Source organism: Pan troglodytes, chromosome 8 (genome assembly GCF_028858775.2).
Source record: "Pan troglodytes isolate AG18354 chromosome 8, NHGRI_mPanTro3-v2.0_pri, whole genome shotgun sequence".
NCBI lineage: Eukaryota > Metazoa > Chordata > Mammalia > Primates > Hominidae > Pan > Pan troglodytes.
Window position 1 is genome coordinate 46,221,524 of NC_072406.2, and position 14,939 is coordinate 46,236,462.

The 14,939-nt window shown below is 40.5% G+C and overlaps 1 protein-coding gene across 5 annotated transcripts in view; it reads right to left on the reverse strand.

The window, feature by feature from the left end:
- Positions 1-14,939, reverse strand: part of NRP1 (neuropilin 1) — a 157,134-nt gene that overhangs the window by 90,986 nt on the left and 51,209 nt on the right. For all 5 annotated transcript variants that reach the window (XM_507736.8, XM_001143690.7, XM_001143771.8 and 2 more), the window contains exon 3: positions 1,791-1,972. In XM_507736.8, coding sequence (XP_507736.2) covers positions 1,791-1,972 — 182 coding nt within the window. The remainder of the gene's footprint in view (positions 1-1,790; positions 1,973-14,939) is intronic.

The following is a 14,939-nucleotide window of genomic DNA, read 5'->3' on the forward strand; positions in this document are numbered from 1 at the left end:
CTTATGTGCTTAGATGAATTTCTGAAAGTTCTCTCCATCTATTCCCTATTTATGTGGTGTCAGAGCCAAATATCTTTGAAATGTAAAGAAGTTGTCGCAACGTTTCCTGGATCCCCAACAACTCCCCTTTACATTTTTCTCAGTTATCATGAACCCAGAAGACCGAAGGCTTTTGAAATTGATGTAGTTAGTTTTTTTCTATCGAAACAAGCTTTTTCTTCTGTATTCCAAGACAATACATTCAAATCTTGATCCTCTTTCCCTGGATTGGTTTTCTATATATTAATGCCAACTTAAAAATGTAAATAATAGGAAGGCTGAATTTCACACACAAAAGGAATTTATAGGCAGTTGCTAAAAACAGTGGCAACCAGATAAAGTTACATGTTTGTTAATTTGTTTATTACTTTTAAATTATTTTTAAATTTATATTTAGAGACAGGGTCTTGCTCTGTCACCCAGACTGGAGTGCAGTGGCATGATCAAGGCTCAACTGCAGCCTCCAACTCCTGGGCTCAGGCAATCCTCCCACCTCAACCTCCCAAGTAGCTGGAACTGATCACATGCATGCACCACCATGGCTGGCTAATGCATTTTTAATGAAAGAAATCAAACTTCAAGGATAGATCAAACTTATTTTTGAAGAAGACAGATAAGAATAAATGCTTTTTAAAAAGCTAATGGAGTGTATACCTTATAACTGAGGTCCCCAACCCTGGGACTGCAGACTGGTACCAGTTTGTGGTCTGTTAGGAACTTAGCCACACAGCAGGAGGGGAGTGGCAGGTGAGCAAAGTGTTGTCTGTATTTACAGCCACTCCCCATCACTGGCACTACCACCTGAACTCCTTTTCCTGTCAGATCAGCAGCAGCACTAGATTCTCATAGGAGCGCAAACCCTATTGTGAACTGTGTGTGCAAAAAATCCAGGTTGCGCACTCCCTATACGAGAATCTAATGCCTGAGGATCTGTCACTGTCTCCTATCACCTGTATATGGGACCGTCTGGTTGCAGAAAAACAAGCTAAGGGCTCCCACTGATTCTACCTTATGGTGAGTTGTATAATTATTTCATTATATATTACAAAGTAATGATGATAGGAATAAAGTGCACAATAAATGTAATGCACTTGAATTATTCTGAAACCATCCCCCAAACCCTGTCAGTAGAAAAATTTTCTTCCATGAAGCTGGTCCCTGGTGCCAAAAAGGTTGGAGACTGCTGCCTTATAACACTGGCCAACACTTCAGATGGGTACAATTTTGACTGCTGAAATACATTTTTTTTTCAATTTTAGATACACTTCCTCCATACAATGGGTAATTTACCTTTATTTAAAGTACTTCCCAACATTTTTATAATGAGGATATATGTTTTACAAAAGGATAAAAGCATTACTCCTGTCTTCCTTTTCACTTTGTCTTTCGTGAAACCAAACAATGTTAAATAATTTTTTTTTTTTTTTTTTTTTGAGACAGAGTCTCGCTCTGTTGCCCAGGCCAGAGTGCAATGGCCTGCGCTCAGCTCACTGCAACCTCCACCTCCCAGGTTCAAGTGATTCTCCCGCCTTAGCCTGGAGATTACTGGCATATGCCATCATGCCTGGCTAATTTTTGTATTTTTAGTGGAGACTGGGTTTCACCATGTTGGCCAGGCTGGTCTTGAACTCCTGAGCTCAAGTGATCCACCTGCCTCGGCCTCCCAAAGTGCTGGGATTACAGGGGTGAGCCACCACACTCGGTCTAAATGATCTTAGTCATCCTTGTTCTACCGTAAGCTGTTCACTCACCTCTCTTGAAAATTTCATAACGTATGGAAAATCCTGCACCATGTGTTTCGTAGTCAGAGACAAATTTGATAAATAGAAATGGCCCTGAAGACACAACAGGAGGAGGGGCTATCTTTCCACAGAACTTTCCCCTAAAATGTCCATTTTCATTTTCTCCATCGAAGACTTCCACGTAGTCATACCTAATACACAAACATGGAAGAAAACATTAGGTTGGTGAGAAATGCCCTTTTAATTTCAATAATTTAGACACCAGCATCATCCAGCATAGTGTGCCAGGAAAAAAAAAAAGTTCTCCGCATTCATCACTGCATTAAATGGAGGGAAAAAAAAGTCTAGCAAAACGAAATAATTAAAATGGACTACATCATGTCTGTATACATCTGGCAACACACAACTATTAAGAATAATGGTGTCCATTATACTTGCAGACAATGTCAGTTAAAGTAACCAATTAAAAAGAAAAAGAAAAATCTCATGAGCACAATCCTCTATTATTAAATTGTGTTCCTTTGTCTATGGTGGTGGGGTGTCAATACATAATGCTATGCATTCTTTTCAAACTGTGAAGTTCTTTTATGAATTCAAAATGTCTCCTTGGCTGGAGCTTTCTATGAACAATACTTTGATTTCTGTGAGCGACCCTCTAAACATATGGCCACAGAATAATAAACAGATTCTTTACTATTTAACTGCATTCCACCAAACTCCAGACTTCTTTGAAAATAGTCTCTCAGTAGCCACATCCAATAGTTAAAACACAGATTATCTTCCCCCAAATGACACTTGGATTCTAGAGCATAATTTCTCCCAAGAAAAAGTTTAGTTAAAAATGGAAAATAACTTTGTTTATACCCACTAGTCTGAATATTTAAAGGAATATCATTGTTTGAGTCTTTAAAGAAATCTCGTTGTTTGAGAAAGAAACGCTTGATACCACAAAAGTGATGAGATTTAAAATTCAGGCTTAATAATGACACTAAGGATACAAATCGTAAGGAAAGTGACAATAAAATATTACTAAAAAGTTAACACAAAGATAAGAGATAGTTGGATCTTATTTATCTTTAAAATGTACAAAGCCATCACCAATACACTAGTGTCCCCTAGGAAAATAAGAAAGCTTTTGTCTATTTGGTGTTATGTATTTCTTAGGAGCTTGCTCTTTCTTCTCTTTTTATTTACCAAGTCACCTAGGAGCAAGAGAATCTGATTCATCTTCCATTTTTCTTCTTGAAATGACATGAAAACATTACAAGGCATTCATTTCCAACCTTTGTTTTATTTCTGTGCTTAACTTGGTTCAAAAGTCCTGGGATATATTAATTTCAGGAATGGCTAAAATATGGCAGTAACATAAACTGTATCTGGCAATTTAAAAGAGATCAAAGTGGGGGAAATCTTCTTGATGCCCAATGTCATCTTTAACAATCTCTTCTCAAACTGCCCGGGACGCATGACTTATGTTTACATAAAGTCTCAGGAGACAACTGCAACGATGATATCACTAGTTAAAGCGGACAGCTTAAGGCTCTCTAAATTAAAAATGACATTACCTCATCAGTTAAAACTGTGTGCCAGCTTTGTGTATATCAAGAAGAAAATAAAGCTGACATTGATGGAACTAAGCATTAACATATGTGAATTATTGTATTAACTGCATTTCCTCTGCCACATATGATGCTTCCAGTAGTAGATACTTGGCCTGCTAACACCACCGTCCCTTTGCAAAACTGTGGAAATACACAGAGGTATTGTTCATTTCTCCATACTTTGGGAAATGCTTTGCATGTTAAAAGAAGACAAAAGTGAAGGAGGAGGAGGAGAAAGAGGAGGAGGAGGGGAGGGAAGGAGGAAAAGGAGGAGGAGCAGGAGGAGGAAGAAAGCATTATGTTTAAAATCCTAGCTAGCCTTTATAATCAATGGGACGTAGCTGGAAAGAACACCATCTCTGTATTCATTAAAGCCCCACAAGCTAGCATTTATGGAGTAATTCCTTTTATCTCTACTGCTTCATTGACAAGGCAGGTTTGCATGTTTCGCCCCACTCTTTCTTATAATTTAACTGTGATTTGAACTGTTGACTGTGTTTGGCCTGGTGACGGTGCATCCAGCTCTGCAATATAGGCTTTTTACTTGAATCCTGACATGGTCTGAATACTAAGTGGCCAAATTCTAGCTCATGTTGCCTTCCAAGCACAAATAAGAGAGGTGGGTGAGGCATTCTGAAAAACTAAGGCATTTCTGTTGAGGATACGTTCCTCTCAGGTAGCAGAGAACTCAGCTAATATAGTGCCGGTGGATTGCAGCAGGGAAAGAAGCTGGTATTTTAATTCACATATCCTCCAATAGTAAATACTAGGCGCTCCTCTTGGCAAAAGTAGAAGCTATTTTTAAAAGTATGTGTGGGGTGGTGAGTGGGGGGTAGGGGGGTGGGATTAGAATCCCTTCCCAGCAAGAAAAAAGTCATTGCACAGTTAAGTGCCAATTTTAGGAAATTGAATTATTCAGGAATACTATAGTTACATTTGTAAACTGGAAGGCTGCTATCGTTTTAGCACTTCCCTTCGAAGTACTATCCAACAGGGCCCCAAATAGTATCGCAAATAGCAGCTCTTGTAAATATTCAGGAGGGTGTACTGCGCACAAGTTGCAGAGGGGAGTATTGCCAAAGAAGTTAAGGAAGCAGCTTGAGTCTCCCTCTGGAGTTGATACCAGCTCCACTCGCTAAGTTTCGCACTGGCAAGCGTGCTGCCAGGAATGCAGCTGGTGTGCCAGCATCCCTCCCTAGAGACTAAACGTGTCACCACTGCAACGCACCCAGCCTGCATTGGCCTGAGGCCCAGGATCCTGAGTTTGCAAATTTCGATCCCGAAGCCGGCTGCACTTTGCTCTGTTACTGTTGCCAGTGTGGCAAACACGGCGTTGCTCGGGATGTCAAGATCCCCAGTCACGACAGCACAGCAGCCCAGCCCGGCAAAGGTGAGAATGAAGGCACCTGTTTGGCTCTCATTCACTCCCTGTGTTCCAGCCGCTGGATGAGAGCTGGGAATTACGTCCGAGGAATTTAATTCATAAAAGCTAGAGGAGGGGTCAGAGAGTTGACCCCTCTGTCTGTCTGGGTCCCTGCTCTGGAAAAAGAAAGCTCCAGTTCACAAGGAGGCTATGAATGGGTCCAAAGGGCACCACCGTTCTATGCAGGGTCTTTTTCTCTCTGCTCACATACAGACGGGGCTCCCATCTGGGGAAGGTCCCTCCCCAGACTTCACCCTCCCCACTTACCACCCTCGGAATGTAAACATGATGTGGATTTTTTAAATATTCAGAAGAGGACCAACCCCTCCCTCCTCATTTAGGCATCTTCCCATTATTTTTCTTAAATTTTCTACCTTACACCTTCCCCATTCTATGGTAACAGTGGTAAAGTGGGTAAACATTTATTGCCAAGGAACTCAAAGATAAATCTCTGCCTAAACCCTTTTGCAATTAAAAGGTACTTTGCCACAGTTTCAACGTTAGGGTGTAATCCACCAGGTGGTTGTCTTCATGAGTGTCCCTGGCTTTAGAATCCACGCTCCTCAAGCTAAAAGCCTATTGGCTCCATTATTTCCCCAGACTCCTCATCCTATCTGCGTAGATGCAGGTGGTGAAACATTTTGAGTCCTAACAGTAATCACAGGTTAGGTTTCCCAGAAGAGTGCTCAAAGAATAAAGATTTCTTTCTAAGAATTCTTAAAAGCATTACCTAGAGATTATTTTTTTTCTTTGGGAAAGTTTGAATTATGGGTTTAGGAAAATGGCCAAGTAAGGGGAAAGTGATGGGAAGGTGAGAAATGTATTCAGTCACTGAACAGCGGTTTCTGAGGCTTTATAGGTATGTGGTGCTGAACAGATGAATAGTGACTCTGCCTAAGTCAGGTTTTCTCTGGTGAGTACAAGTGACCCCTGACTCTCTACAGTGGAGATGGTTAATGGAAAGGAAGCTAATCCTCCACAGGGTGTTGTCTGACACTGAGAGCTACTGCACCAACCCCCCAGGCTTCCGGACATTCTCACATTATTAGGAAGGGGGATTTGAGGTGGTGGTGTCTTTTTAATCTCCTTCCAAGAGGACCTACCCCACTGGCATAGTACATTAATAATGGAGAAATATGATTCCTGACATCATAAGCTGGAGTGAGAAATGATGTTGGCGAACACAATTTTCACCAGCAAAAATGTGTTTCTGTGGCTCTTTGGTTTATTTTGCACAAGGCATTAATAGCTATTCAAACTGAACAACCTGTAAACGATCGCTGTGCTGCCGTCCAAGAATTAACTTACGTATCCCCCAAAAGAGAACAGATTTTTCTTCCAGAGTATTAGAAACAGGATTTGGAAATAAAAATATACAATGGTGGAGCTAGGAGGAGCCAATTAGTCTGCATCTATGTTTCTGAGTGTTTTTACACTAGAGTCGTCCCCTAATGGTTCTGGCTTGCAATGTTCTAATCATGATGTATGAAAAGTCTTAAAAGAGTCATAGCCTCTTATTTAACAAAAGCATTTTTTAGAAATCTGTTCTAAGCGAACAACCCAAAATAATGTCAAATACCATGGAATATTATTCAACCACTAAAAAGTGTGTTCAGCTCATGCCTGTAATCCCAGCACTTCAGAAGTCTGAGGCGGGTGGATCACGAGGTCAGGAGATCGAGACCATCCTGGCTAACATGGTAAAACCCCGTCTCTACTAAAAATACAAAAAATTAGCCAGGCATGGTGGCATGCGCTTGTAGTGCCAGCTACTCGGGAGGCTGAGGCAGGAGAATCACTTGAACCTGGGAGGTGGAGGCTGCAGTGAGCCGAGATGGCGCCACTGCACACTAGCCTGGGCAACAGAGCGAGACTTTGTCTCAAACAAACAAACAAACAAACAAAAACAACACCAACAACAACAAAAAAACCGTGTTCAGGCCAGGCGTGGAGGCTCACACCTGTAATTCCAGTGCTTTGGGAGGCTAAGGCAAAAGGATTGCCTGAGGCCAGGAGTTTGAGACGAGCCTGAGCAACAAAGCAAGAACCCCCAACACCTTCTCTACAATTTTTTTTTTTTTTTAATTAGCAAGGTATGGTGGCTCATGGCTATAGTCCCACCTACTTGGGAGGCTGAGGTGGGAGGATCACTTGAGCCCAGGAGTCTGAGACTGCAGTGAGCTGTGATTGTGTTACTGCACTTCAGCCTGGTCAACAGGGCAAGACTCTGTCTCTAAAATTAAAAACAAAACAAAACAAAAAAAACTCAACAAAAGTTTCTTAAATAACAGGAAAAATGCTTATGATATAATCAGTGAAAAATCAGAATATAAAACACTATATACAGTGTATTCTCAACTCTTATTCATATGCAAAAAAAATCTAGATGGAACTAACTAGGCCAAGCCATTAATTGGTTATCTCTGGGTAGTGACATTATGTTCCTTATTCATTTCTGTATTTTTCAAAATTTTTACAATGGACAAGTAGTCCTTTATAATCAGGTAAAAGTTATTTTGAAAAGCACTAACTACCTATATATAAATAAACAAATCAATACCTGTTTGCCTTATTTTCCATTTGTTGATAAAACAACAACAACAACAACACTATCTTGGAAGTGAATTAAAGACTGGCTTTGCTTTTTTTTTCTTCTCCCCCACTGGATCAATGAGATGCTCTGTGTGATATTTATTTTTAGGACCAGAAAGTTAAAGTGAATTGGATTTGATCTATTTTCTGAAAGGCTGGCAAGAATTCTTGACATTGCACAGGAATTCCCATGTCAGCATGTTCTCACATGTATGATCTAATTTAGTCTTTACAATGATCCCAGGAAGGCAGGTAGCAAGTGATATCCTAGAAAGAGCCCTGAGCTAGGGGAGCACAGCATAAGAGACCCAGGAATGAGATACTTTTTATGTTTTTAATATTGCCTACTTTGGGGCAAGCTTGATTCTGATATCTGCACTTGTTACTCCCTTTCATATTTTTTGTGGGGGGATGGGTGTGTCCTTACTTTAGGATTAGCCATTAACTATCGGTGATTCATTTTTCCACTGGTTATTGTTGCTAGACAATCATCTCATCAACTAATACCTCACTGATTTTTCTGTGTGCTTAGAGCATCTTGGTGTGGACAAAGATTTATTGAAAGGACTACAAGAAATAAGAGAAAATAAGCCCTGGATCAAAGACATATGTCCCATAATTCAAGACCAGCTTGGACCACAAAGCAAGAACCCCTAACCCCCTCTCTACAAAATTTTTTTAAAAACATTAGCAGGGTATGGTGGCTTGTGCTGTTGGGACACTGAGGTGGGAGGATCACTTAAGCCCAGGAGTTTGAGGCTGCAGTGAGCTATGATTGTGCCACTGCACTCCAGCCTGGGTAACAGATCAAGACCCTGTCTCTAAAATTAAAAAAAAAAAAGAAAAAAAATTGCTCAATAAAAGTTTTTAAATAACAGGAAAAATGCTTATGATATAATCAGTGAAAAATGCTTATGATATAATCAGTGCATGTGTGAGTGTATGTGACAGAGAGAGACAGACGCAGACAGCCGTCTTGGTGTCTGGTGAGTCCCACTGAATGGGCTTCCTGCCAGAGCTGTCCTGGTCCTCCTGCTCGGGGACCTCATGACTACTGGAAACAAAGCCCAGCCTGCAAGACTGAGATGAAACAAGGTTGGCTCCTGGAGGGGGCTGCATGGTAGCTCTAATTTTGTTTCCTTTCTCACACCAGCACTGTGGGCCTGATCACAGGCAGCCCCAAGGAAGGCCTGACCACCACCAGCGCTACCACCAGCGCTGCCACCAGCCTGAGTGGCAATGCCCAGCTTCCAAGGAGCTATGGGGCCTGAGACTCAGGGCGTTGCCAGAGAATCCCTAGACCTTTCTATAAGAAACAGAGAGGCTGGGCCACAACCTGGCTGCTGTCCTCCCAGCTCCTAGCATGTGGTCAAATGCCAAATTTCTATGAAAGTCATTCTAAATGTGTATAAAATACAAAATTGCATGCTATGGAATATTAAATAAAGAATAATAATAAAGAATATTGCTTTATTATATTGTCCTAGTTTCCTTTGAAGTTTGTTTTTAAGTTTATAAAGTATTCTTTCTTTTTTAAAAATAACATATTTTTCCTATATATATTTTCACACATATTTATTTATTCACTCATTTATTCATTCATTCATTTATGTATCTGTCTTCCAATTTGCTCTCTGTGTATTATAAGCAGGATTGTGGGACATATGTCTTTGATCCAGGGCTTATTTTTACTTTTTATGACACTTCCTAAAACTCAGTTTTTCTTACTTCTTGTAGTCCTTTCAATACACCCCACAAATCTAACTTCTAAACCATAGCATTACTACTTCTATACTTTGCGATGTGTTGATGCATATTTGCATCAAGTAATACGTTGCCGACACTGTCAGGGTGTAAGGTGACTTTTTTTTTCTGTTGGAGCAAGCACTTACGACTTATTAGTAATCCCATTCATTTGGGTAGGAGAGTGATTATTTGGTAGCCTTTCCATTTCCCCACCATTGAACTCCTTCGCCAATCTTATCACCCAAACTCAGATTCCATCTATTACTACATGGGAGGACTCAAGGTTTTTGCTGTCTCTATAGCTCCAAAATAAGCACAAGTTCCAAATTTCAGGGATTATCTCCTGGACTGCTTGGACACAAGCCATAGAGCTGGGAAGAACGTGGTGCTAAGGAGACCAGAGCAGCAATGTGACATCCATCAGTGGCTGCTGGATGTACTTAAGCTAAACCCTCTCTCCTGCAACCAACTTCACTGACTGTAAATGGGACACCAAGTCCTCACCTCTCTTGCAGAAAAAAAAATAAAAATGTTTTCAGAAACATTTGTCTTTTCTTATGTCGTTGTCTTCCTCAAAATCCCAGATAGTGTTACCCTTGAGCTTGTCTAAAGGCTTCTCGGACATTCTCCTGCAAGAAATTCTAATCGCATATAGTCCACCTAACATCTTACTCTGATTCAGTTTAGGAAAGGTTTCCATATATATCATACTGAGATGACCAGTTCTCGAATAATCAAAGTACAGTAGAGCTCACAAAGCTAATCTCACACATTAAAAATGTAACCTTTAAGCTTTTGTAATGTCTCAGGGGTCATAATAAAGACTATCAATAATTTTATTGTCACTAAGAAAACTGATGATTACTTGATGAGATAGGTAATCAGGTCAGGTACGAGAGTTTATAGTCCCAGGAAACAAGGTATTATGAAAGTGAAGAAAAAACAAAATATCAAAGAAAAAATTTGTAAGAAACATTAAAAGAGATCCAAAATGGCTTTCACTGTAGTAATGCAAAGGAATAATAATTGATTGTGCATGGGAATATGAGAGCTGTCATGGGTGATGGTTAGTCAAGGCTGACTTGGAAGGAGAGAAACCAAGGCAATGTATGTCTAGCAGATAGTGTACTACTGGTTTCCTATTGCAAAGTAACAAATTATCACCAACTTAGTGACTTGAAACAACACACAGTTCTTAGCTCACAGGTCTACAGGTCAGAACTCTGGGATGACCTTGCTGGATTCTCTGCTCAGGGCATCACGGGGCAGAAATCGAGGTGTTGGCTGGGCTGCAGTCTCATCCGAAGCTGGGGATCCTCCCAGAAGCTCACACCACTGGCAGAGTTCAGGTTCTTGCAGCTGCAGGGCTGAAGCCTCTGCCCTCTTTCTGGCTGCCAGCTGGGGGTGCTCCCAGATCCTCTCCATCTTCAGAGCCAGCAATTGATAATCTCCCTAGCATCACATTCTTCCCACATTTCCACAGGCTTCTGGAAAAGCTCAGTCCCTTCACCAGATGAAGTCATCTCACCCAGGATAATCTCCCTTTCTTGAGGTTGACTCATGATTTGGTACCTTAATTAAATCTGCCAAAGCCTTTTGCAGCAACTCCTAGATTCGTGTTTGATTGAATAACTGGGAGACAGTGTGTGGATATGAGGGGCTGCGGATCTTGGGGACCCTCTTGGAATTCTGCCTACCACTAAGACCACGCTCTGCTAGGACACGTGGAGATTGAAAGCTGTGATAGGTACTGAAGGGAGGAGGGATCATCTGCTCCATCTTCTGATACAGCAAAGGGCAGTCGGGTCCAGGGTAAAGCCAAGGGCAGGACTGGGAAGCAAGTGATGGCGGAGGCTATTTCAATGTCCTCTCATCATAGTGACTGTTGGTTTGGGAGCTCTGAGCCTATAGGCATTGTTCACAATGAATAGGAAAGCAGGATAATGGATTGAGCCACACTCTCCTGATTGAAGCAAAACCAGAAGCTCCAAGATTGCCCAACACACGTCTAGAGACAGAAAAGTGATAACAGCTTAACTCAAAAATAAATGTATCTAAGAATTCAAGACATATGGTGTTAAATATTGATCAAAATATATAATGTTAATGGAAAAATATTTGGAATCTAAATTTCTTGTTTCTGAGGAGTTTCATTTCATAATTAAGATTTATTGTCCAGGAAGATTTTGTTTTTTAAAAAACCACCCTTCACATGGGAAAATATTTCTCTGATTTAGCTCAGATTACAAAACCCAAGGACTCATTTTAAACGGAAGGGAAGGAACGCCTCCCTTAAAACAACTGTGTTCCAGAAGTGATGGAATCTTCTAGTGTCAGACTTGCAAAGTTCAGTATTTGTAGAAAATTCACATGCCTTTAATTACAATAAACTCAATTCCCATGTAAAACTGTGCCATCTGGAAGATATTAACATCATTTATAACTTGTTCACCTCCCTATTTCATAGAAAATTTTTACTCCTTGCCAACTTTCCACTGTTCTTCAGGGAAAAAAAATACAATTACTTTCATGGATTGTCTCTAGAAGAGTTTATATAGCAAGTCCAGCCATCAAGAAGTGATAAAGGAGGCATTTTGTACATATTTACTTCCTTCTTATTGCTTTAAGTCCTTATATCCTTACTTTGAAGGTTTTTTCCCTATAAAGAATATTCTCCAACAGGCGCTGTGGCTCACACCTGTAATCCCAGCACTTTGGGATGTCGAGGTGGGCAGACTGCTTGAGTTCAGGAGTTTGAGACCAGCCTGAGCAATGTGGTGAAAGCCCGTCTCTACCAAAAATACAAAAATTAGTTGGGCATGGTGGCACACGCCTGTAGTCCTAGCTACTTGGGGGGCTGAGGCAGGAGGATCACTTGAACCTGGGAGGTTGAACCGAGATGGCACCACTGAACTTCAGCCTGGGTGACAAAGTGAGACCTTGTCTCAAAAGAAAAAAAAAAAAAGACAAGAAAAGAAAAAGAAATAAAGAATATTCTCCTCTCTCTGCTCCACTCCCTGCAGCCTTCCAAATTTTTTTTTTTTTTTGAGACCAAGTCTCACTTTGTCGCCCAGGCTGGAGTGCAGTGGCACAATCTTGGCTTACTGCAACCTCTGCCTACAAGGTTCAAGCGATTCTCCTGCCTCAGCCTCCCAAGTAGCTGGGATTACAGGCATGCACCACCACACCCAGCTAATTTTTGTACTTTTAGTAGAGACAGGGCTTCACCACATTGGCCAGGCTGGTCTTGCACTCTTGGCTTCAAGCAATCCACCCATCTCGGCCTCCCAAAGTGCTGAGATTACAGGTGTGAGCCACCATTCCCGGCCTCCAAAGTAATTTTTTTTAAGTGAACTGACTCTTTTTTTTTTTTTTATCACAGTCATGCAGAGAGAAGGTTGAGGCCATAAGAAATGGATTCTGTTCTTTGTTCCCAGGCTCAGGAGCCACTCCTGCACCTTTGATCCAAAAGGCGGCTCCTCCATTAAGAAGGATCACCATCTTTGACACCTCACAAAGTGTCACAGGGGACAATGAGGAAAGGAGGTGACATCTACCTGACATCTGGCAGTGAAGTCAGCCAAAACTGGATGACTGTGATCTCAGTCAATCTGTCCTCACACTGCCACTGACTTGTGCCCTGGATAGGTCACTAACTGACTTCTGTGAGTCTCAGTGGCTCATCTGTAAAATGGAAAAAATGATGATTACCTTGCAGAATCCCAGGGAGAAATAAATGAAATCATACATGTCATGACGCTTGTAGGTGTTCGATGGTCCCTTTCCAAGTGAGGTTGGGATATGAAGAGAAGGAGAGAGACAAATACATAGAGAACCAAATGGAGAAGAGCTTTGTTTTCCACAGTGTATACTACTGGGTCAAAACAGGCTATAGTGTAGGTAGTCCAGGAAATTTAGCTATTGTTATCTCCCAGGGCACTCTGTATCACTTAGAAGATAACCAACTCTCAGAATATGACCATAGCCTGATATTCTGAAAAATACTGTTTGGAATGACAGTCAGTTTTGCTCTAGCATTGCTCTCAAAGCTCAATCAATTAAAACCATTGTCAGTAATGGAGTTAAATAAAGCAATTTATATACACCATAGTATGTTTTTTTTTTTTAAATCATGAAATCCGTTAAGTGTTTCCATTGATGTACCCAACCGATTTAATGAAGTGCAGTTGGATTAGTGCTATTGGCGTGCAGCACTGAATTTGCTCAAAAAGCCCCCTTAATTGGTATGGTGGAGGCACTAGGGTGCAATTTCCAGTTCTGGAAAGGCAGTGCGTCTGGCTTACTGCATCACAAAATCATGATCCTCAAATTTTCTTTTTAATTCTTTGGAAACAAGAAATGAAGCAATAATTCTGTTTTATATTATAGGACCTAATGTGCTAATTTAAAGATATTTTTAAAATCCTCCTGATTAATTAGTAATTATTCAGTGGGGATCTAGGTAGTTTGCTAATCAAAGCTACAGGAATTAAAGTTGGCAAATTCTTATTTTTTAAAGTTTTTTCACCCCCCAGTAACTACCATAGAACATTTTCAGCATCAACTAAGGGAGATTATTTATTCTGGAGCAGGGAAGTCCTTTACCTTAAAATGACCGTCATCTTTTCCTAAAAAAAGCAAAAAATAGTTGAAGAAAAATGGGTCTACTGACACCGGTTAAATGATTCTTCCTTTTAGTGGCACTAACATTAAAAGAAAGGTTGAGCTGGATTTTTTTTTTTTTTTTTTGAAGGCAGAGTCTTGCTCTGTCACCCAGGGTGGAGTGCAGTGGCACGATCTTGGCTCACTGCAACCTCTGTCTCTTGGGTTAAAGCAATTCTCCTGCCTCAGCCTCCTGAGTAGCTGGGACCACAGGTGGCCACCACCACACCCAGCTGAGTTTTGTATTTTTAGCAGAGACAGGGTTTCACTATGTTGGCCAGGCTGATCTTGAACTCCTGACCTCATGATCCACCTGTCTCAGCCTCCCAAAGTGCTGGGATTACAGGCGTGAGCCACCGCACCTGAACTTGAAGAAGATGGGCAGTGGGCACTAACCTAAGTAAAAATTGCACAATTTTGTTCAACAGACCCTTCCATTTCCTTGAAGTACAAACTGCTAAGATAACCGCAACCAAGAAATATGAATCTTTTAGAGATGTACCTAATAATATTTATGATGCTAGAATGAAATGTACATGAGAAAAACAGATCATGTATTAGAGAGTTTCCTTTTCTGTAATCTCTAGTGTTTATTGAAAGCAGCATACTATTTGCTATAAATCATTTTTAGATTCTGATACATTCATGCTTAGAGTATTTGTCCGTTTTCCTTTTTTCATTTTTTGAAATTCTATTAAGTCAGAAGGTGGGTGTATCAGCTCCATACTACTGAACTTCTAGTACTCTTACTATTCTGCCAAATATCCTCTATATGCCCAAAATCAATCTGTAATGCAGTGAATAATTTATATAATGAGAAATATATCTCTGGATGTACAATAATACTTCAGATATCAACTAGAGCTTTTTTGTATCTGACAATATGTGAAAATAAAAGATTCAGAGAATCATTGTTTATTGTCTAGCCAGTAGTTTACATGATTTTGTTTCTTTTCACTGATTTGCCTTACAGACTAATGAATTGGTGTACAGCAAACCTTTAACTATCTCTATATTAGGAACAAACTCATGGAGAGAAGAAAGGATTGTAATGATCTAGGTAACCTCATGATTTATATGGACCTTAAGGAGTAATTGTGTGTTTAGAAGAAAGGAAAGCAATGGCCATAAACG